At 47.5% G+C, this 24434-nt stretch overlaps 1 protein-coding gene and 1 non-coding gene across 11 annotated transcripts in view; both read right to left on the bottom strand.

Moving 5' to 3' along the window:
* The window catches only part of MECR (mitochondrial trans-2-enoyl-CoA reductase), a 42986-nt gene extending 22758 nt beyond the window's left edge, over window positions 1-20228 (bottom strand). For 7 of the 10 annotated variants that reach the window (XM_027965393.2, XM_027965394.2, XM_012150244.4 and 4 more), the window contains exons 1-3: window positions 20020-20228; window positions 3550-3647; window positions 2972-3103 (exon numbers count right to left, since the gene is read on the bottom strand). In XM_027965393.2, the coding sequence (XP_027821194.2) occupies window positions 2972-3103; window positions 3550-3647; window positions 20020-20195 (406 nt within the window). In that variant the 5' untranslated portion in view covers window positions 20196-20228. Of the gene's footprint in view, window positions 1-2971; window positions 3104-3549; window positions 3648-12304; window positions 12456-12558; window positions 12785-19974 lie in introns of all 10 variants that reach the window. The other 3 variants (XM_042244454.2, XM_042244455.2, XM_042244457.2) reach the window with 3 other exon arrangements.
* On the bottom strand, window positions 18684-18787 carry LOC114113328 (U6 spliceosomal RNA). The gene has a single exon (XR_003588387.2). It is a non-coding gene; the product is annotated as a U6 spliceosomal RNA (small nuclear RNA).
* Window positions 20229-24434: the final 4206 nt, after the last annotated feature.

Here is a 24434-nt window from a genome sequence, read left to right as displayed (position 1 = left end):
GGATCAGAGCATGAGAAATGACCAAGATCTGGCCAGCTGAGGACTTCTCTGGTTAATGACGGCCACTCTACTCAACTGCAGTCTTCTCAGTCTCAGAACAAAGACTGTGTCTGTTCAGTGCTGCATGCTAGAGCCCCACACTCCACGGATGCTCACAAGATGTTTACTGAATAAATCGAGTTAATTATCGTCCTGACAATGACAGAACCCTCATCCTCCCCGACTGGCACCTGGTTTAAAGAGTCACCCTTTCTCTGGGGGATAAATCCCAGCTCTGGCTATGCCAGCACCACACACGTGCCTTTGCCCACACACACCTGGCCCGCGTCCTTTCTTCTCTCCCATCTAGTCACCAAGCCCGCTTACTCCAGCTTCTCTGTCCACCGGTCTCTCCAATGCCACAGCACCGTTTGTTCAGACCCTCATTACCTGAAGCTTGGATTGCTCGGCCACCTCCTCACTGGCTTCCTGCCCCCCCCACCCCCCCGCCCTTTCAGAGCGTTCTCTGTAAGGTACAAATCTGATCAAACTGTTCCTCATCTTCACGCTTCATCAGCGCCCCCACCTCCACACACCGACTGGATGTGGGCTCTCCATGACCAGGGCCAGTCGACCTCGCCAGCCTGATCTTGCTTCTCTGCACGCCCCACCCCCCGCCCCCACCATGACCCAGCCACACTGAGTGGCCTGCTGTGCCTTCTCCCATCGCCACACCTTTGCCCCTGGCTCTGTTTCCCCTGTCTTGTAGACCAGTGGTCTCCAACCCTTTTGGTTTTGTGGGAGATAATTTTTTTTGCAGCAGTGGTGGGGTGGGGGGAAGGATCAGGTGGTAATACGAGTGGTGGGAAAGCGGCAGATGAAGCTCCTGCTGGTTCCTAACAGCCTCAGACCGGGACCGGGTCCATGGCCCCCCGGGGGTGGGGTGGGGTTGGGCTGGGGACCCCTGTTCCAGACCCAGGTCAAGCCTCACTTCTCTGGGAAGCCCTCCCTGACGCTCCCTAAGACAGGGAGCTCTTGCCCTTGTGTTCCTCCTGGGACGACAGCACTCATTACGCTGCACTGTAGTAAGTCCCGTCTTCCTACCCCAGCCAAGGGCGTGTGGAGGGCAGAGACTGTGTCTGACCCACGTCAGGGGCCCTTCACTCCGCACAGTGGGTGTGTGTGGCCCGAAGCACCTCTCGTAGCCTGTGAATCTTGGCAGCTCTCAATCTGCTCACCTGGCTCTGCTTTCACTGTGTGGGGTGGTGGAGCGGGGAAGAGGGGTATAGGAGAGGGTGGGCCATTCTTGGAAGCATCCCTGATCTCACAGAAGAAAAGAGCTTTGTAGACTCCTGATACTACTTTTTTCCTGCCCGATACATTCTTCTTTCTAGAACAGCTCCCTCCTAACCTCTGGGATTGTCAACTGCAAGAAGGCCCCCCTCCCTACACCACAGATGTTGGCAAGAGACTCAGCCGGGGCAACTATGAGTGGCCCAAGCCCCATCCCCTGGTGATAGGTTCGTGGATGGGCAAAGACCCAGGCAGGGCTGGTCAGAGCCCTTCTGGGGGATGGACGCGGTGGTACTGGCCACATTGTGGAGGACATGCTCTTCTGATTGCTCTAAGGATGATGCAAACCTCAAGCTGCCAGTGACTGTCCATTAAAGGTAGGTATCAGAGTGGGTGTGACTTTTAGCTCCACCAATTAATGGCCGGGTGACCTCGGGCAAGTTGCTTAATCCTTTACGTTTACTGCTGTCCCACCTGCAAGATGGGAATAATAACAATACCTACCTCACGCCGTGGGCATATGAGTACATATAGGTAAAGTGCTTGTAACAGTGCCTGGCACAAAAGGAGCGGTCGATATCTGTTGCTATTTCTACCTCGCTGTGGGGACAGATCCCATCGGAGGGCTAATAGGAACAAGAGCAAAAGCTCTCACAGCCCTGGGGTTTCTAGATCCAGCTGTGCCTGAAGCCTTCCATGTCTTGTACCTCCCTGTTCCACAAACCAATTAACTGCTTTTCTGGCAAACCAAGCTTGAGTTGACTTTTTGCAAGTTATAACCTCAAGAGTCCTCACGCTGGAGTGAAGTGGGAAAAGCAGGGGCGACCAGAGTCTAGGGGCTGTCTTTGCAGTCTGCTGTTTAAGTTTGGACAAGGGCTTCTTCTCAGGCTTCAGCTCCTCGTACGTCCAGTGGGGTGAACGTCAGCCCTGCTTCCCTCTCATGGCTGCTGCCAGGATCCATCTGTGTGATGTTTGTGCCTCAAAACCCAGCAAGTGCTAAAAACACATCTCACCAAAGACTCTAAGACACTCCTCACCTGCAGGGTGGCTTATGCAGGGCCTTCCAGGCGGCCCCACCCGCTTTCTGACCCGCCCCCCTCACTTTTTCCAGCAGTCCCTTCCCATGGGCACATCCTCTGCTGAGGCTACACCGAGTTTTCCTCCATTTCCAAAAGTCACCTTTGTGTCTTTGCTCCATTTGTGTTCTCCAAATGCCACCATTTAGGGCTCATCTCCACCTACCAAAATACATCCATCAGAGGTCCCTGCCAATGAAGCCTCCTCCTGAAGCCCTCGAGACTTTCTCTCACACACAGTTGCCAGAGGTGCCCTCTGCTTTCTGTGAACCCGTAGCACTCCCTTTGTGGAGGCTGTTGATTTGGAGATTCCGTCAGTGAGATTTTAACCTCCCGGAGGGCAGGGGCTGCCTTGATTCCCCGGTGCACCCTACGTTCCCTGGGACGTAAGAGCTCCAGTCAACGTGGGTGCACAGTGCTGAGCGCTGATGCACTGTCTCCTGAGCAAAAGAAGCAGAGATGCTGCTCTCTGGTCCAGCTTCCATCCCCCTTGGAGGTGGGTGTATGGAACTAGTAATAAGCCCCATGCTGCTTTCTTACACTGAGACAAGGAGGAAATGTGTACCATGTCTGTGAAATAGGATCTGAAATAACACATGCTGGAGACACCAGTAGAAACTCACCCAAACCAGGATTCGCTGGGATCACCCAGTCTCCTGGCTTCACCCCAGTCACACTGCTGCCCACGGCTACGACCTGTCCAACACCTTCGTTCCCTCCAACAGCAGGCAGCTGGGGAAGGAGGCCGTAGTTTCCTAAGGGAGAAGAGCACAGAGGGTCATCCATGAAGCTTGGGTGGTGAGGGCATGGGCTTTGGAGTCAGACGGACCTCAGCCCGATCTAACCAACTGTGTGACTGACCAACCTCTCTGAGCCTGAGCCTCTTCATCTGTAAAGGGGATGTACTCCTCACGTTCACGGGTTATATGAGATTAGATAACGTAGCGATTGAGCCCAGCATGCTGTCGGCACTTTACAACGGTGGGTTTGCTCCCTCACTGCAATCTTCCTAACTCTAGAAAAGCCTCACATTCCAGGGAGGGGAGGCCAGAGAGGGCTCACACAGTGCGCAGACTGCCTCATCTGGAGAACAGCTGCTGCTAATCACAGGAATTTCACACCCACACCTGGGGAGGAATGAAAACGAGGTGGCGGCTAAGCAAAAAAGCCAATTAGCATAAGCCACAGAAACCAAGGTTACCTTGGATCATATTTATGTCAGATGGATTGATAGGGGCCGCCAGCATCTTCACATGGACGTCTGATCCGCCCACAGCAGCCAGCTCCAGGTTCTTCAGTCTAAGCACAAAGCCAGAGAGATGTTCATGTCACCCAGGCTAGACAGGGAGTCTTTTGCTCAGATCATCTCCCCAAAGTAGGTCAGGCAGCAACATTTTTGAGCTACCATTGTGTGCCCCAGAGATGAGGGTTTTGTTAGGAGAGAGGAGCCAGAAGGAATTCGCACAGGATACAGGTTAACTCTCATTAACTGCAAGTGGACAGTCCTGGTGACCTCGTGACCCCACCACCCACTCCAGGGCAGAAAATGGTTCAAACTCCTGTGGGCCTGGGTTAGCCCTGTGTTGTCCAAACTTGCTTGATTCACCTGGTATACTAATCTTATGGATTCTCAGACCCCAGCTCTGATCCACTGAATCAGAGTCTCCAGATAAGGGGCACCCCAAGGAACAACTGGGAAACCCTTGCATGGCTCATTTGTTCTCCAGTTTTTCCTTTTGCTCCAACACACATAGGGAAGACATTTCCATTAGCTGCAGAGTGGTGAGGGAAAAAGAGATGGCTCATGGAGGTGGGAGAGAACTCCCTGGGTGACTGTAGCTTGCCCCCTGGAGAGATGTCCCTTCATGACAAGGATCCTGGTCTGTCAGGAAGGATGCTGGATGGAGAGCTGCTGGTCTCAGTGCGAAACTCCACCTCAGACGGCTTTGTCACCAAGAGCACGTTCCACCCCTGCTCCAGGCTTCCGTTTATTTCTAAAATGGGGGTGATGTCACCATCACCTTCCCGTGCACTCGATCACTTCCAAGGGCTCTTTCCATTTCAAGTCTGTGTGGTAACTGCCTCTGCTCATAATGTCTATGCCCTAGACGTCACGGTCTGCATCCACTGGAATGTTGGTTAATGGGTAAAACCTGCCCAGTGGCAATGCCACGTGCTACTTTTGTTTTATTAATAAAAGGAGACCTTCCAATCAGAAAGGGCTGATCTGTGTATTATTAACAGACCAATTGAGCCTCATGACTTTTAATTATTAGAGAATCCTTTTCTGTCTCTCTCTACACCTCTAAGACTTATTGTTTGCAGTGTTTTTCTCTGCCCAAACGTACTCGTTAAGTAATAATTCTCCTTATTTTTACTTACTGAAGGTACCTGTAACAGCTACCCCGAGGTTCTCAGCATTAGGCAACAGTGTCACTTCACTAAGCTGGTGTAATTCTGCCTGCTTCCTGCTGTAATCTGACCTTTCAATTATACCTGAGGCTCCGCTAAGGTTAAAAGTGTGATTTCCAAGAAATGGCTTGTACTGGTAGTAATAAAGGTGACAGGTATTTATGAGGTGTTTATTATACACCAGGTCCTGTGGTAAGAGCTTAACTTTTGTTTCTTGGTAGAGTAAGGCTGGTATTCAGGATCTTTAGTTTCCTGACCAGGGATCTAACCTGTGCCCCTGAAGAGGAGGCATGGAATCTTAACCATGGTCTACCAGGGAAATCCCTGTGCCGAAGGCTTTAAATGCATAATCTAAGATTCCTGTGACAAAAGTATAAATATTCCCAATTTATCAAGCAGGAAATGAAAGCTCCTGCAAATGATGAAATTTACACAGAGTAGGAGAATTGGCCAGACTTCCCTCATAGCTCAGTGGGTAAAGAATCCGCCTGCAATGCAGGAGACCCCGGTTTGATTCCTGGGTCTGGAAGATCCCCTGGAGAAGGGATAGGTTACCCACTCCAGTATTCTTGGGCTTCCCTTGTGGCTCAGCTGGTAAAGAATCTCCCTGCAACGTGGGAGACGTGGGTTCAATCCTTGGGTTGGGAAGATCCCTCGGAGAAGGGAAAGGCTACCCACTCCAGTATTATGGCCAGGTGAATTCCATGGACTGTATAATCCATGGGGTCGCCAAGAGTCAGACATGACTGAGCAACTTTCACTTTCACTTTCAGGAGAATTGATCAGGGTGGGGCTTATCTACTTTCAAGGTGCTCTTATTTATCTTGCTTTAATCCAGCAGCTGAAATTAGCACGGGAATCCCTCTGAAGGCCTACAAGGACCTCCAGGGACCCACCCTGGGAATCCTTGTACTGGATTATGACCAAAGTAAGAGGGGCAATGGGCTTCCCAGTTGGTGCTAGTGGTAAAGAATCTGCCTGCCAATGCAGGAGATGCAAGAGATGTGGGTTCGATCCCTAGGTTGGGAAGACTCCACCTGGAGGAGGAAAATGGCAACCCACTCTAGTATTCTTGCCTGGAAAATTTCATGGACAGAGGAGCCTGGTGGGGTGCAGTCCACGGGGTCACAAAGACTCAGACATGACTGAGCACAGCACACACACAAGGGAGGACACACTTTACCATGACTGTTCAGTTCAGTTACTCAGTCGTGTCCGACTCTTTGCAACCCCATGGACTGCAGCACACCAGGTTTCCCTGTCCATCACCAACTCCTGGAGCTTACTCAAACTCATGTCCATTGAGTCGGTGACGCCATCCAACCATCTCATTCTCTGTCATCCCCTTCTCCTCCCGCCTTCAATCTTTCCTAGCAACAGGGTCTTTTCAAATGAGTCAGTTCTTTGCATCAGGTGGCCAAAGTATTGGAGTTTCAGCTTCAGCATCAGTCCTTCCAATGAATATTCAGGACTGATTTACTTTAGGATTGACTTATTGGATCTCCTTGCAGTCCAAGGGACTCTCAAGAGTCTTCTCCAATATCATAGTTCAAAAGCATCCGTTCTTTGGCACTCAGCTTTCTGTATAGTCCAACTCTCACATCCATACATGACCACTGGAAAAACCATAGCTTTGACTAGATGGACCTTTGTTGGCAAAGTAATGTCTCTGCTTTTTAATATGCTGTCTAGGTTGGTCATAGCTTTTCTTCCAAGGAGCAAGTGTTTTTTAATTTCATGGCTGCAGTCACCATCTGCTTTTGGAGCCCAGAAAAATAAAGTCAGCTACTGTTTCCACAGTTTCCCCATCTATTTGGCATGAAGTGATGGGACTGGTTGCCATGATCTTCGTTTTCTGAATGTTGTTTTAAGCCAACTTTTTCACTCTCCTCTTTCATCAAGAGGCTCTTTAGTTCTTCTTTACTTTCTGCCATGAGGGTGGTGTCATCTGTGTATCTGAGGTTATTGATATTTCTCCCGGCAATCTTGATTCCAGCTTGTGCTTCATCCAGACCAGCATTTCGCATCATGAGTTCTGTATAGAAGTTGAATAAGCAGGGGGACAATATACAGCCTTGATGTATTCCTTTCCTGATTTGGAGCCATTCTGTTGCTCATGTCCAGTTATAACTGTTGCTTCTTGACCTGCATACAGATTTCTCAGGAGGCAGGTCAGGTGGTCTGGTATTCCCATGTCTTGAAGAATTTTCCAGTTTGTTGTGATCCACATAGTCAAAGGCTTTGGTGTAGTCAATAAAGCAGAAGTAGATGTTTTTCTGAAACTCTCTTGCTTTTTCGATGATCCAACAGTCATCCACGATGACCATCCACCATGACCCATGGTGATCCATGATCCATTGTGGGTGGGTGGGTGGCCTGTGGCAGGGTCGGGGCCGAGTGCGGCAGTGCTTGCATGGGGCCTTTTAAAGGAGGTCGCCATTACTTCATTACCTCCACCGTAGTTTGGCCTCAGTCCAAACAACAGGGAGGGAACATACCCCCGCTCATCGGAACAAGACCCTGTTTCCCCTCAGTCAGTCTCTCCCATCAGGAAGCTTCCATAAGCCTCTTATCCTTCTCCATCAGAGGGCAGACAGAACGAAAACCACAGTCACAGAAAACTACTCAAACTCATCACATGGACCACAGCCTTGTCTAACTCAGTGAAACTATGAGCCATGCTGTGTGGGGCCACCCAAGACGGATGGGTCATGGTGGAGATGTCTGACAGAATGTGGTCCACTGGAGAAGGGAATGGCAAACCACTTCAGTATTCTTGCCTGGAGAACCCCATGAACAGTATGAAAAGGCAAAAGTTAGGACACTGAAAGATGAACTGCCCAGGTTGGTAGGTGCCCAATATGCTACTGGAGAACAGTGGAGAAATAACTCCAGAAAGACTGAAGAGATGGAGCTAAAGCAAAAACAACAGCCAGTTGTGGATGTGACTGGTGATGGAAGTAAAGTCTGATGCTATAAAGAGCAATATTGCATAGGAACCTGGAATGTTAGGTCCATGAATCAAGGCAAATTGGAAGTGGTCAAACAAGAGATGGCAAGAGTGAATGTTGACATTTTAGGAATCAGTGAACTAAAATGGACTGGAATGGGTGAATTTAACTCAGATGACCATTATATCTACTACTGTGGGCAATAATCCCTTAGAAGAAATGGAGTAGCCCTCATAGTCAACAAAAGAGCCTGAAATGCAGTACTTGGATACAGTCTCAAAAATGACAGAATGATCTGTTCATTTCCAAGGCAAACCATTCAACATCACAGTAATCCAAGTCTATGCCCCCAACCAGTAATGCTGAAGAAGTTGAAGCTGAATGGTTCTATGAAGACCCACAAGACCTTCTAGAACTAACACTCCAAAAAGATGTCCTTTTCATTATAAGGGGCTGGAATGCAAAAGTAGGAAGTCAAGAGATACCTGGAGTAACAGGCAAATTTGGCCTTGGAGTACAGAATGAAGCAGGGAAAAGGCTAGCAGAATTTTGCCGAAGAGAACACCCTGGTCATAGAAAACACCCTCTTCCAAAAACATAAGAGAAAACTCTACACATGGACATCACCAGATGGTTATTACCATGACCGAAAAACAGCTGCAATCTATCAAAATAATGTAGAAACACTCTACAGAAAATGGTTAACTAAGAAGAAGTTGATGACTAGGGCAGAGAGAATAAAGAAAGGGCTTTTTTTTTCCCCTTGTAGGTTAAGTATTAAGAAATGTATGTATTTATACATATCTGGAGGAGGGAGAGTCCTTGTAACAATAATAACTACTGTTCGAGTGCGCACCAGCCAGGCGCTCAGCTAAGTGCTTTCCATGTGAGTTTTCATACTATTACTCTGACTGTATAGCTGAGGAACAAAGGCACCAAAGAGGCAGACAACTTTTTTAAGGCCCCCTGAAGTAGTAAGTGGCTGATCTGAATTGAACCTGGCAATGTGATACTGGAGAAGCCAGCTGGTGAAGGGCTGACCCCAGACCAGGCAGAGGAGGCTGTAGGAGGAGCGCCGGTTTGGAGCGGTAGGTGTCTTCAATCCTTGCCTGGGGAGACGAAGGGGGCCAGCCTCCCCTCCCAGGATAAGCAGGAAGGCCTCAGCCCAGAACACATGTAGAAATCTGAATTCCAGAGAAAAATCCTGCCCGGAGCAAATGGATCGTGGCCTCATTGTCCTTTTGTATTATCCACACTGCTTCTCTCTTGCATTGCGACAAATAATCAGAGTTTTTCTGTAAGCTGACAGAGTCTGTGCACTCAAGCTACTTAAATACATTTTTTTCCTGCACATTTTCTACATGTTCCTCCCTCAGCCCAGGATTCTTTTTTTCCACAGCTTCTTTGTGAAGTGAGAAATTCAACTCACTCTTTAAGACCTGGATGAAATTTTACTTCCTTCAAGGCATCTTTGACCCTCTTCTTAGGCTCAGCAGTAATAAAAATCACTTGCTGCACTCTGAGTGCCCCCATTACATGGATGGTGTGACTGTCTCTACCATTTAAGACCATCTTACACAAGGTCATTGCTTTCTACTTTACGAAGTTTTTTCAAGCATTTTCTTTAACCCATCACAACATGGCATAAGTTCACATTCCTTTTCCAACTTCTGGGGCTAGACATCCTGCAGAGCTCAGGCTCATATGTTATCTGCAACCCACCCTGGGGGATGGACAGCACTCCCAACAGACATTGTTTCTGCAGCAAAATGTAGGAATATGCACATGAAGTGGATCAAATAGTGACTATATAAAAATTTCACTTTAGATCAGCTTTTGCCTCCAAAAGAGTTATGAAAAAAAAAACCAAAAAACAAAACAAAACTGTTGATTTTCAGAACTTTCTGAATTTTGGAGTGCAGATATGAATTTGGATTCGAATCCAAGTCTTTTAGACTCAGTTCAGGGTTCTTTTCACTTATCACTGAGTTTTACAGTCAGAATATATGTTGTCTCCTTATTCGACTGTGAGCTCATGGGGGGCATGAGCTTAACTAAGCTCATGCAGTGTTTAGCAGTGTCTGGGACCAAAACAGTGGTTGAGAATGCTTCTTAAAGAAATAATTTTATTTTCCTCTTAAGTGAGAAAATGTAGTGTAAAGGTAACAGACATTTAGGGAATCATGGGCAGAGCTCACAGCACAGGGACTTAGCTATTAAAGGGATATTTACTCTTTTTAGTCCTGGGCTGTTTAGGAAAATACTGGTGTAGGATGGGTACAAATAAAAATGGATATTATCCTTAAGGGAGTTCAATCTAAGCAAAAACCCACACCTCTTTTCCTCAAGGGAAAGTGCTGATCAAATCTGTACTGAGACTGTAATTCTTAAAAATCTAGATGACCATAGATAAGACTGTAAGTAGATCTCATAAAGAAGGCTGACCACTGAAGAACTGATGCTTTTAAACTGTGGTGCTGGAGAAGATTTTTGAGAGTCCCTTGGACAGCAAGGAGATCAAACCAATCAATCCTAAGGAAAATCAATCCTGAATATTCACTGAAGGACTGATGCTGAAGCTCCAAAACTTGGGTGAAAAGCTGACTCACTGGAAAAGACCCAGATGGTGGGAAAGTTTGGGGGCAGGAAGAGAAGAGGGGCAGCAGAGGACGAGATGATCAGATGGCATCACCGACTCGATGGACATGAGTCTGAACAAACTCTGGGAAATAGTGAAGGACAGGGAAGCCTGGTGTGCTGCTGCAGTCCCCGGGGTCACAAAGAATCGGCAACGACTTAGCCACTGAACAACAACAAGATCTCAGTTCCTAGATGAAGGGTAGAACATGGATATGGAGTTAAAGAGGCAGTTCTGAGTGTGAACCCTACCTTGGTTATTGACTGGCTAGCTGAACCTTCCTGGAGAAGGAAATGGCAACCCACTCCAGTATTCTTGCCTGGAGAATCCCAGGGATGGGAAACTGGTGGGCTGCCATCTATGGGGTTGTACAGAGTCAGACATGACTGACGTGACTTAGCAGCAGCAGCAGCTGAACCTCACAGTAGTCTTCCGTGGAATGGGAGCACACTAGAAGTCACCTCACAGATTAGATGAGTTGCAGACAGAAAGCACTTGCTAGAGTATCTGATATACAGCAGAGGCCAACAAATGGCAGCTGTTGCCAGCTGTGGGAACATCCAAGGAAATCTTTGAAAAAGCTGGCTATATACCTCTGGAAAAATGATCACCGAATCACTCAAAGGAAGAAGGCAACTTTTTGGAAAATCTGAGTAAATTTAATTCAACAAATATTTAGTGATGGTCCTACTAAGTGCCAGGTACTGTGCCAAGGGCTTTAATGATGAAAAAATAAAAAGTATCTCCTGCCCAGGAGCTTGACGGCGTGGGGACTCAACGTTCGAAAACACTGGGACTGGCTGGAGGGAGAGCAAAGGGTTAGCAAAGGGACTTTGGAAGGTGTGACACGTTAGCAGGAACTTCAAGGATAAACACAAGTTTATGGGGTGGACCGAAAGAAATATTCCTGCCAGTAGGAATGGCAGAGAGTCTAACCTGACTGTGGGCCAGGCCCAGATGCAGTCTGGACTGCAGCTGTGGGAATGGAGAGAAGAATTTGATAACCTGGAATCCCTTTAATAAGAAATGGCATTGATGTCACTGGGTGACTGATTCCACAGAGTGGCTGAGGATCTTTCAGGGCTCCCAGACTTCTGGTTTGGGCAACCGGATGTTGAGATAGGGGGAAGGAACAGTGGCTTGGAGTGGGGAGGAAGGTGTTACATCTGCAGCCTGAAGCAGGTGGCCAGAAGTATGCTGTGGAGGAGAGGTACTCTGTGCTGGCTGCCTGGGGCTGGGAGGCAGCTGTGTGTATGTGGAACCTAGGGTAGTAGATAAACTTATTCTGGGTGATCTGTCTGGACAGTTAAACTACAATGTTAACAGCTTCTTGAGCTCCAGATACTGTGCTTATTAGCTTTATATACAAGACAATGTTTAGTCCTCAAAATATCTGGACAGTGTTTTATCATCCCAATTTTCAGATGGGAACTGCAAGTCAGAGAAGTTAGGTAAAAACTTGCCCAAGGTTTAACAGTAAGTGGCAAGACTTGATTTTAAGCTTGACCCCAAAGCTCAGACTGTCCAACGCTAAGCCGGTACTCCCTACACTGTGGGTGTGGAATCTTCGTCCTGGGAGATACTATGGGTATTCCTTGGGACACAATACTTTTGGGCAACGCTGCCTACTAAACTCCCTTTATAAGATTCAGACTGCACATTAGAGTCACGAAGGCTCTGAAAAGTCCTCCTGGGAAGAAACCCACATGGCTTTGCATCCTCCTGTGTTCCAGGGTCAGCTTGGACGGGAACTCTACCCTCACAGCACACAGGGGAACCATCTGCCTCCAAATGGCAATTTAAAAAGCGCTGCAACCCACTCCTAGTTCTCTTCTTTGTCTTGTGGGAGGCTAGCTGTGCGGCAGGAGGGGCAGGGCGAGGGGCAGGAGATGGAAAGTTGAAGCTGCAAACACAGGTGGCTGAGGGCGGGGACGGGCCTGCCACAGGCTGCTCACCCAGGGGGCAGGCGGGGGTTGGGGGAGAGCTGTGTTGGTCCAGCTGCTGCGCACCGGGGAGACCAGCCCCAGCCTGCTCCACGGAATGCCATCAATGCCAGACACTGCTGTTCCTGCAGACAGTTCTAACTGCGTCGTCAAGGACACCGCTCTGCAGAGACAGGAGGGAAAACCGGGCTGGGTCTAAATTCCAGGAGTTGAACCTTGAGTGTAATGATAGCAATTTCTTCCTTGTTTTTCATCTTTCAACTCACCAAAGGAGCGGGTGGCTGTGTTATGGAGTGCAAGCGAGGCACCCAAACACAGCCTGGCTGGATCTCAAGTCACTTTCCCAAGACTGTTCAGTGCCGTCCCCCGTGAGCGTGATGGCGCCACGCAACTCAGAGCACTGCCTCTGCCTTCACTTGACAGATCCCAGATGGGATAAGGTCACAATGGCTCCTTTGAGGCCAAGGCTGTACACCTGTGATGCCATAGGAACTACAAGGGAAACAAAAGCAGGCAGAAGAAAGAGCCTTTTGAGAGGCGGGGAAAAGAGGCCAGTACTCTGGGGACTGGCTCGGTTATGCTGGCTGTGTTGGATGGGCACCAGCCAGCTCTGTTAAGATATCTTTCCCGCCTTCTGCATTTAATTAGCAATCATTTGTCCTTATCCTGCATCTTCCACCCCATCACCTCAAAGTGCTTTGCAGGAAGAGCTGTCCTGGGTCAGGGAGACTTTCTCCTCTGCTCGTCACAGAGAGCCAAGAACGTGCGCTCCAGCACAGGGCGCTGGGTGAAGGTGACCGATGTCTTCTGTGGCTCTCCCGGGTCCATCTCCAATCCCCATAGTCACACGCGTGCCACCTTCTGTGATTTAGTAAAGTGCTAGGTGTGCTGGGTACACTGTCGTGGGATTTGATTTTACCATTAATAAGCAGGGCACAATTGGGCCACCGTGGAGGAATAAAGTTCTCCAGCTTGCCCCCCAGCAGGAGATGCTGGTGGCTGCATTTGGTGGAGTTTGGATGGAGTCCTGGGCTCCCAGGGCAAAGCTCACCGTGTTCCATGGTGTGCGGGCACTCCTGCCTGCCTCCCTGTGCCTCTTCTGGTGACCCCACCTCAGAGTCCTCTGGCCCTCCCACTGTTCAGGGCTTTTCTTCTGAAGAACAATCACTTTGAATGGAAGGGAATCAGAGACTGAGGGCAGCTTCTGGAAGGTTCTACTCAGGACTGACAAAGAAATCCTCTCTCTATCCTCTCAAACTCCTTCTTTCCCTCCACTAAGGTTACCCGATAGCTTGCAGGCCTCCAATATTCCACACCTGCTAAATCAGGAAATCTGCCTGAAGGAAGCTGCAGAGGGTCTGCTGCTTAGCTTGCTGAGGGCTAATATCAGTAACCTCAGACACGCAGATGACACCAACCCTTACAGCAGAAAGTGAAGAGGAACTAAAGAGCCTCCTGATGAAGGCGAAAGAGGAGAGTGAAAAAGCTGGCTTAAAGACCAACATTCCAAAAACGAAGATCACAGCATCCAGTCCCATCACTTCATGGCAAACAGATGGGGAAGCGGGAGAGACTTTATTTTCTTGGGCTCCAAGATTACTGTGGACAATGACTGCAGCCATGAAATTAAAAGATGCTTGCTCCTTGGAAGAAAAGCTATCACCAAGCTAGACAGTGTATTAAAAAGCAGAGACATTATCGACAAAGGTCCGTCTAGTCAAAGCTATGGTTTTTCCAGTAGTCATGTATGGATGTGAGAGCTGGACCATAAAGAAGGCTGAGTGCCAAAGAATTAATGCTTTCAAACTGTGGTGTTGGAAAAGACTCTTGAGAGTCCCTCGGACAGCAAGGAGATCAAACCAGTCAATCCTAAAGGAAATCAATCCTGAATATTCATTGGAAGGACTGATGCTGAAGTGCAAATACTTTGGCCACCTGATGCGAAAAGCCAACTCACTGAAAAAGACCCTGATGCTGGGAAAGATTGAAGGCAGGAGGAGAGGGGGCAACACAGGATGAGATGGTTGGATGGTATCACCGACTCAATGGACATGAGTTTGAGCAAGCTCCAGGAGATGGTGAAGGACAGGGAAGCCTGGCGTGCTGCAGTCCATGGGGTTGCAAAGAGTCGGACATGACTGAGTGACTGAAGAACAATTCTCTGTGTTGCCTCAGAGAGGAAGATGGGGCCACAGCCTGCAGCCGCTTTTGTCTCTTTGCTGGGTATGATGACAACACAGCCCCTGCCTGGTGGGCTGCTGACTTTGGTGGCAAAGGGGCCCCTTGGTGAAATCTTGTGCCCAGGATCCCTTATTTCAAGCCACACCCTTGCTCCCGGGACGGGTGCCAGAGCAAATCCTGGTGAGCAGGCTGTCTGCTTCAGCTTCCCAGACTCGTCAGAACTGGACAATTGTTGAATCAGAGGACTCAAGCCTCATAATCATTTCCATGGATGCAGGATTACATTGAGAAGGATGCTGAGGCCTTGTCTTGTCTTGGCAGAAAAAAGTGTTGTTTGGGGAGAATGAGACAAAGAGGAGTGTATGTTTTAAGGTACATAGAAAAGGGAGCTATGAAGCTTTGTCATTGGCTTTGACACAGAAGACAAAGGTTGGGGGGGATGGCACTTATGCCTTTTTTTTTTTGGTCACATGGCACAGCATGTGGGGATCTTAGATCCCTGACCAGGAATCAAATCCACACCCCCTGCAGTGGAAGTTCAGTCTTAACCACTGGACCGACAGGGAAGTCCCATGAATGCCCATGTTTACTACAGCTGACCTTGGTCAATCCCTTTCTTTTATCAAAAAATAACTGGGAAAAAAAAAAAAACAAAACGAATAGCACAGGGAACTATATTCAATACCCTGTAATAAACCACAATGGAAAAGAATATGAAAAAGAAAAATATATATATAACTGAATTACTTTGCTGTACACCAGAAACTAACATAACATTTTAAATCAACTATACTTCAATTAAAGAAACCAACCCCACCCCGCTCCCTCCCCCCAAGACAAAAGCAAAACAAGAACAACAAAACTGAAAAGCAGGGAGACTGGCCTGACATCCTCACTCTACCAGTGAGTGGCGAGGTTGGGACTAGTGCTCTCGCGAGTGGTCCCGGATAACACACCATGAGCCACAGATTAGCCTCCTGTTATCTCTGCTCTTGCTTCTCTAAAATGAAGACCCTTTCCACCATTCAGGTGGGGAGAGGCCTGGACCACACAGAAGCTGCTAGGAGAGGCCAGACAGGAAGAACTCGGCGCTCCCCAGGCCGCATCTAGGGACAGTTCCTTGGAGGTGTGCTGCCACCTTTGACTGTCAGAGACAAGAGTGAGGAGATGGGGGTGGAAGGACTGGGCCCTAAACCTGTCTGTGCGGGGTGAAGTCCAGAGGGAAGGTAATGTAAAGCGCGTCACAGGATACGAAATCCAGCTGGGGTCTGAATCCTGTGACCGAGGCTCGTCCCTTCTGAGCCTCTTTCTGCAGATTCCTCCTTCAAGGACCACATACTGAGCACACTCAAGGCGTGTCATCAGTCAGACACACCACATTTTCTCTCTCCTCTGGGCTTCTGCCCATGCAGGCTCCTCTATTTTCACTCCTTGTTTACGGCCCCAGATTGTCTGGGGGACTCAGCTGAGACCTTGTGTCTCCAGAGACAGCACTCTGACAGGGTTGGGTGTTCCCCTTCTGTGCATCCATAGAGTCTATCAGAGCACTTACCCCTGGACCATCTCTTAGACTGAAGTGTGAGCTCCTGGAGGGCAAAGTCTACGGATTATTCACCTCAGTACCCAGCACTTAGTAGGCCCTCAAAGAACAAATGCTGGCTCACATCGCAGGCGCACAGTGAGTTCTGTCCCCTCCGTCTTCACTCACGACCACAGTGAAGAGCTCCAGGAGACCAACAAACAAGCAAACAAATCCAAGTTCTTTCAACAGGGTGCCAAATGAGAATGCTAAATTTTTTTTCAAACTACTGTAATTCTGGTTTAAAAACCAAGTCACTTGCATAGAGCTTCAGTTTTAAACATTGACATCAACTGTAAAAAAAGAAGAAATCCCCTGAGAGTAAACAGTGCCCTAGAGTGAGAACTCACTACCTACACAGCCTGGGAGCCCACCACCTGCTCCCCCTAATTCCATCTGGCTGAGACAGAATGGGTATTTGTCCAAAGGCTTCACAGCTTTATTTCATTCTGTGCTAGCAGCAGGCAGGTGAGAAAGCCACGATGACTACGATGCTGTTTTATGAAAGCTTCAGGATCCTGAAAAGGGGATGAGACAGAGAATAGCACTCCTACCATCTTCCCCAGGGATGGGGTGCGGAGGGGGGTGCTGCCCTTCCAATGAAGAGCAGAGACTTGGGGTCACCTGAATGACCAATAATTTCACCTTCTCTTCTGATCTTATTTCCAACTTTATACTCCATCTCATGCTCAAAAAACATTTGAGATGACGGTCATTGTTTCTTCAGGTCTATGTCTATATCATGGGCTGTTAGTAAAGTGACATCCTAGTTGTGTGATCTTGGGCAAGTGACTTTCAAGTGTCTTGAGCCTCACTTCTCGTATCTGGAAAATGGTGATAGCAATGACCAAAACTGGGTTACTGTGATTTTAAAAATACATAACATATGTGGGGAACTTAGCTCAGTTCCTGCCACTTAGTTGGTACACAGTAAATGAGAGCTGTCATTAGCACAAGATCCAGAGAATGGCAAGTTCTAAAAGAGGACTTGTATTAAATAAAGGAAAGTGGACACTGGAGTTTCTGGGAATTATCTGATAGAGAATCCAGAACTCTGCACAAGGGGTGATGGTCGTGGGGACCTCTGAAATTTCTGGAATGTTTGTAATTCTCCCACGTTTGTAATTTTCTCCCACAGTCTTATTTCATTTAGATCAGCAGTTTAATTCTTTACTTGAAAAAGACCCAACTGCTTATTTAGGGGATTCATTTGGGGGTAAAAGAAAGAAACTTACTAAGAGACTAAAGGAAAAGGCCTTGGCAGAGAACAGCTAGAATGTTTGGGGGCAAGAGGAATAAAGAGAGGGACACTCAGAATGTTGACAGGAGAACAGGAGGTCCCTGGAGGCCTCATTCTGAGGAGCTCTGCCCCTGACTCAGACCTGAGCAAACTCTTCCTCCCTGCTGTGCCCAGCACTCGGCCCACAGTGTAAGCATTACGAGTCACATCAGGTCGGGGAACACTCTGCTGGGACTCTGCTCAGACACCGTGACCCCACTCAGTGTAACCTGACACATCCAGTCACCGGGATGTTTAAAGGACACCTGACTCTGTGACAGTGTGGTTACCCTAAAACACCTGACAGGACAACAGAGAGGAGAATCCCAGTCTCTGGCCTCAGTCCATGCTTAGGTCGCCTGAATCTGGGTCAGAAGGGAAGGCTGTCCTTTAGGGGCAGAGAGAATTACTGCCTGCCTCAGTCTGTACCCACAGGACAATGGTTTTCAACCCTGGCTGGGGCATCAGAGTTGCTTAGATGATGGAGACTTCCCTGGTGGTCCAGTGTTTGAAAATCCGCGGGGCAATAGAGGGTTTGATCCCTGGCTGGAGAACTAAGATCCTACATGCCGTGGAGCAACCAAGAACATGCGCTGCCAACTACTGAAGCTGCACGCGCCAGAGCCCGCGTGGCACAACCAGAGTCAGTGTGCTGAAGTGAAAGATCTCGCATGACACAATGAAGATGCCACGTGCCACAGCTAAGACCAAACACAGCCAGGTAAATAGTACAATGCTTCGTGGAAAGACCGTGCTTTGGACTTCTGGGAAATGATCAGGGTTCCACACAAGGAGATAAGAGAAGCTCTTTTTCCTAAGTGGTATCTGCAACCAGATCAGTCTGTTCTATAACAGCTTCCCTGGCTCTCCAAGGGGTGGGAATCTATCAGGAGGCAGCTGCGCTTGGCTGCCTAACCTTCCCATGCCTCTCTCAGGGTCCCTGAACATCGGAGACACCTGCCTCATCACCACAGAACTCAATAAAAGGTACACTTATTACAGAAACTAGATTCAGATTCAACTAATATTTTTGGAGCTCCTTTTCTGTGGCGGGCCCTGAAGCAGACACATAAAAACTGCAAGCCTGTGAGAGGCACTACTTCGTTCTCACTAGGGGTGTGTTCCTGGAAAAAGAGTGTTCATCAGAGCTTTACCAACTCATGACAGCAGTCCTCAGTGGATGTCTTCCCAACATGGTGATTTATCACCTATGATCAACATACAAACTGGGGTTTACTGACTGATGTATATTCTCAAAATTTCAATTGCTCTAATCGAGTGCATGACCATGCACTGATATCTGAGGCTTATCCTCTTCAGCTGTCAAAACATCTAGCTTGTATTTTTTAAGTAAAAATATGGAACACTTCACAAATTTGCGTGTCACCCTTGTGCAGAGACCATGGTAATCTCTGTATCATTTCAAATTTAATATCTGAGCTGCTGAAGCCAGCACTCTAGCCTGAATTTGAATCATAAAAATAATTCCTTGTTTGTCTGTCATTTGGAAAGCAATCAAACCATTTTCTGGGAATCAAAGAGTTTTAAACAAGGGACTGCAAGAGAGTATGCAGGTACTTTTTGGTGAAGAGCATTCCTTTTATTGAAGCTGATTAGCACTATGAGCTATAACTCCATTTTTAAATATGGTAAAACTGAAGCTCAGAGAATCTCAGTAACTTGTTAAACACACACAGGTAGGACAGGGAGGGCAAGGACTTGACCCCAGGTCTTCTCATTTCCAGATCCGTGCTTCACCCTCGTACCACTAGTGGACCTCACTAGGTCTTCTGCATGGCTATAAGCACTTGTGTGCAGATGTTTAATTGTTGAAAATTCACATACTGTTTTTTTCAGCCACATGCAAAAATCATGGATTAAGATCCAACAGAATTTTAGGATATAATCACAAAAGTAACAAGGGCTCAGAGGGGCTGAGTGATTTGTCCAAGATCAAACAGCTACTAAGAGGCCAAGCCTGTATTTGATCTTAGGTCTGTATGGCTCCAAAACAGGAGCTCTTTTTAACTAGCTAAAGGCACACACACAGTGTACTGGAGAGGAAATCACATGAGACAGGATTCAGAAGCCAAGAATTCCTCTGTTCCAATTTTTATTAGCTAAATCACTTTGGACAAGTCACTTGCCTTCTGCAAACTGGAAGCAATGATTTCTGATCTACTTCACTATGAGAAGTGAAGATCCAAATGGATAAAAAAGTGTTCTGAAAATTCCTTCCATAAAACAATAGAGCATAGGAATTCACGTAGGCCAGTCAGACAGCTGTGGGTTCAAAAATTCTGACTGCCACTTACTGGCTTGTGTGATCTTGGACAAGTGATTTTACTTCTCATGTCTCCATTTTCTCATCTGCAAAATGGGGCTAAATCAAGTATCCGCACCAAAGGGTTGTCGTGACGATTAAATGAGAGCATCCATTTATATACAGATTGGCCCACAGAGTACAGGATCAGCGAACGTCGGCCACTGTCACCGTAACTGTGCCTGCCAGGTTTTCAACTTCCTCAAGCACGGATTTTCTGAGCTACCACACCTGGACAACAGTTTCCTATTATCCTCCTCTGGCCTTGACCCTCCTTCCCTTTCTAGTCTTCCTTCCCCAAAGCGCATCTTAATACCCACCTGCCAACCCCAGTCCCCTTCCCCTATTTCGGCGCCGTGTCTTACTCGACGACCTTGGCTGGGTCCCCGTGGTGTCCATAGACCAGCGCCCGGACCCGGGAAGGCTCGGCAGAGGCAGAGAAGGAGGCGGAGGCAGGCCGTCGCCGGCGGGACTCTGGGAGCCGCCTCTGCCCCAGCTGGGCCGGGGCTCGAGCCCTGCAGAGCGCCCCGCAAACCCACATGTTCCGTCCAGTCAACTCAGAGCCAGACGCTGCGAGATACGTCATCTTCCAGCGACCGCTCGCCTGCACCCGGCCCCGCCTCCCGGGTGACCACGCCCCTCGCTCTTTTTAAAGGGCTGTCGCGGTCCTCCGCAGCTGGCGCTGGCGCTAGGTGAAACTCCCTGGGAAACCAGGAGTAGTCGGCGGAGGGAGTTAGGGGTGTCTCGGGAACTCTGAGCCTCCCAGGGTTGAACTCCTAACAATGAACGTTAGAAACTGGCTTAAAGCTGGGACTGGCTTAAAGTCTGCAATTGATGTTTGATATGGGGGAAGACAATTTCCCCTCCCCTGGCCTCAGTTTCTCCTCACAGTGAACATGGCGCTCACTGTGTTCAAATGAGGCGTTATTTGATTTAATCCCAGCTGTCTTCTAACAGGGTTGGGTGGCAAACCTTACTTCCCTACACTAAGTAGAGTAGATGTAAGTAGATGTGGAGGTATGAGTACTGGGTTTGGAGTTAGATGACAGGTTCAAATCCTAGACCTGCCGCTTGTTAGCTTGGCCACCTCGGGCCAACGATTGAAACTGTGAGACATCTTTCTCATTCCTTGTTGTTGTTCAGTCACTCAGTCCTGTCCAACTCTTCGCGACCCTATGGACTCCAGCACACCAGGCTTCCCTGTCCTTCACTATTTCCTGGAGTTCAAACGCATGTCCATGGAGTCAATGATGCCATCTGATCATCTCATCCTCTGTTGTCCCCTTCTCCTCCTGCCCTCACTCTTTCCTAGCATCAGGGTGTTTTCCAGTGAGTGCCACCTCTTCGCATCAGGTGGCCAAAGTATTGGAGCTCCAGCTTCAGCATCTGTCCTTCCAGTCAATATTTAGGATTGATTTCCTTTAGGATTGACTGTTTTGATCTCCTTGCTGTTCAAGGGATTCTAAAAAGTCTTCTCCAGCACCACAGTTTGAAAACATTTGTTCTTCAGTGCTCAGCCTTCTTTATGGTCCAGCTCTCACATCTGTACATGACTACTTGAAAAACCATAGCTTTGACTAAAGCAGACCTTTGTGGAAATGTGGTGTAAAGAGGTGTACCCCAAGAACGATGCTTATCACATTATTTGTGGAAGGAAGACACAAGCATAACTAAAACCCGAGTTAAATATTAGGGCATGACAGAGGGCACTTCTGGAGTCTGAAGGAGAGAGGTGTTTTGGGACTGAGGTGGGGGTGGGGGCTCTTGGAGGAGGTGGTGCTGGAGACAGTCCTGTGACTCAAAGTCTTCAATATGTATGAAAACCACCTGAAGTCCCATCTCAGACCTGAATTAGAATCTTGGGGAGGGAATCCAGGAAACTACATTTTTAATACATTTTTTAAAATTTTAACTTAATTTTCATATAAGTTCAGATCTGTAAAATAATCACATTCTCTCTATACCTTCATCTAGATTCCCCAGAAATTAACATCATGTGTAAGGATGTGAGAGTTGGACTGTGAAGAAGGCTGAACGCTGAAGAATTGATGCTTTTGAACTGTGGTGTTGGAGAAGACTCCTGAGAGTCCCTTGGACTGCAAGAAGATCCAACCAGTCCATTCTGAAGGAGATCAGCCCTGGGATTTCTTTGGAAGGAATGATGCTGAAGCGGAAACTCCAGTACTTTGGCCACCTCATGTGAAGAGTTGACTCATTGGAGAAGACTCTGATGCTGGGAGGGATTGGGGGCAGGAGGAGAAGGGGGCGACAGAGGATGAGATGGCTGGATGGCATCACGGACTCGATGGATGTGAGTCTGAGTGAACTCCGGGAGTTGGTGATGGACAGGGAGGCCTGGTGTGCTTCAGTTCATGGGGTCGCAAAGAGTCGGACACGACTGAGCGCCTGAACTGAACTGATAACGTGTAACAAAATGATCAAAATAAAGAAATTAACAAGTCTGCACAATCACCAAATCTTATTCACATTTTAATCAGTTATCCCTTGAATATAATTTTTCTTGTTCAGGACCCAATTCATGATCACGTGTTACGTTTAGTTGCCATAATTCTTCAGGAATCTACATTTCCTTTTTTTTTCCCTTTTGAATCTGCATTTCTTACAAGCAGCTCTCAAGAATTTTCTGATGCAGGTGGCCCGGGGAACAAACTTGAGAAACACTGAACCAAGGCTTAAAAGGATAAGGAAGAATTCCTTTCACTGGGTTTTATTGACCTCAAAGTTGCCAATTTAGAGCCTTTCCTCTGAGGAAGAAAACAAAGTGTCAGGTCAAAGGGCACACATGCTGCATTCTGGCAAACCTGGCTTTGAGTCCTGGCTCTGCCACTGTTTGGCCATTTGATTTTGGACAAGCCACCTGGTCTCTCTGTGTTTCCATTTCCTTATCCTTAAAATAAAGGAAATACCGGTATCTGATTCAAGGTGATTGTGAGCTATTATTCACTTGAAACATTTAACACAATGTTTGGCATGAAAGCATTTGATAACTGTTATCGGGGGTTATTGTAAAGATTAAATGAGAAATATCATCTGTAAAACACCCAGACTGGCTTACAGTGCATGATCAAAAGTATCTGTACTTTAAACAAAGTTGTTTATTTGTTTACTCATTTTTGGCCGAGTGGGATCTCTGTTGCTGCGCTCAGGCTTTCTCCAGTTGTGGTGAGCAGGGGTTGCTTTTGTTGCACTGCTTGGGCTTCCCATTGCGGTGGCTTTTGATGGGGAGCACAGGCTTCAGTAGTTGCGGTTCGTGTGCTCAGTAGTTGTGGTACACAGGCTTGGTTGCTTCACCACATGAGGAATCTTCCGGGGCCAGGGATTGAACCTGTGTGCCCTGCATTGGCAGGTGGATTCTTAACCACTGGACTACCAGAGAAGCCCCTACTTATTTTTATTATTAGAGAAAATTAGTGTTCCAAGGAAGACCAAGTCTTCCTCCCAGTACACACACACACCTCCCCTCCACACACACCCAGTCTTGCCCATCTTTTATTTTCACAGTGACACACAGTTCTATTTCTGTTGGAAGACTCCCTAGGTGACATTGAGCTATTGATTTTATCTTCTTTATGAAACTGGTTCTTCTGAATTCCCTGGGCAGCTCATCCAGGAAGCCTGGAGAGTCACCCAGCCTCAGCCAGCCTGTCTTCCTCTTTGGGGGCTGGATGTGGTCCCCTGGGCATCATGATAGCTCTCATTTTTGGCCCAGGACATCAGCTCTTGTTTGAACTGTGTCAATAATCTTCTTCCTAACTGAAATTCTCTCCCTTCTTTCTCTCTCCATTTCCTTCTTTCTTAGGCCTCCAGAATTACTTTCTTTTTTCTAAGAGAAAGACCAGATTTTGTTGATCCCTTGCTTAAAATCCTTCCATGATTACTCAATACTCAGGGAGAACCAGAAGCTACAGTTCTTTGTATAAGAAAACTCTGAACTATTGATATATTAAACTTAAACTTGTAAACAAAACTATGGTTCTATGCTAATTTTATCATTCTCTCACACTACTGACATGTTTTAAAATCTTCAGAAAAATAGATGGAGGAAAAACACCTTAAAATAACAACCACAAATTTCTACTCATTGTAATTAATCTATTTTCTAATTGCAAATTAGAAAAACATGACTGGGACTTCCCTGGTGGTCCAATGGCTAAGACTCTGCACTCCCAATGTGGTGGGCCTGGGTTCAATCTCTGGTTAGGCACAGCTAAGAATTTGAGGGCTGCAACGAAAAGATCCCCCATGATAAACAAATAAATAAGTATTAGAAAAAAAGAGAAAAACATGACTGTGGTTGTAATTCACCCGTAGGATCCCTCAGCTTGACTTGAGGAACATTCGGGCTTCTTCAGGGGCGCCATTTGAGAACCACTGATTGAGGGGACCAGATCCAATTGTCCTGGTCTTACATTCGAGACCCTTTGTCCCTCAGCTTCCGCACTGTCTTAGTTTTCTGCTGCTGGACCATGCAGAGACTACAATGCAACCATACCTGACACTGACCTTTCCCAGTACTTCCATGTCTCCTGCCTTTATTCAGGCTGTTCCTTCTGCCTGAAATGCCCTTTTCTGCATTGCCTATCTAGGAAACTCCAGGTTCAGGTATCACCTCTTTGATGTTGTTTCCCAAACCCCCAGGCTGAGTCAAGCCCTGGTGCCTTTGTGTTTTCTTTGGGCTGGTGTTATGACCTTTAGGACACAGTCTCTTACTTATTTATGTGCCCACTTCCCCCTCCAGGCAAGAGTAGGGCCACATTTA

Source organism: Ovis aries, chromosome 2, assembly GCF_016772045.2.
Source record: "Ovis aries strain OAR_USU_Benz2616 breed Rambouillet chromosome 2, ARS-UI_Ramb_v3.0, whole genome shotgun sequence".
In the NCBI taxonomy this organism is placed as follows: domain Eukaryota; kingdom Metazoa; phylum Chordata; class Mammalia; order Artiodactyla; family Bovidae; genus Ovis; species Ovis aries.
The sequence above is the reverse complement of the archived record's forward strand: the minus strand, read 5'-3'. Positions and strand labels throughout refer to the sequence as shown.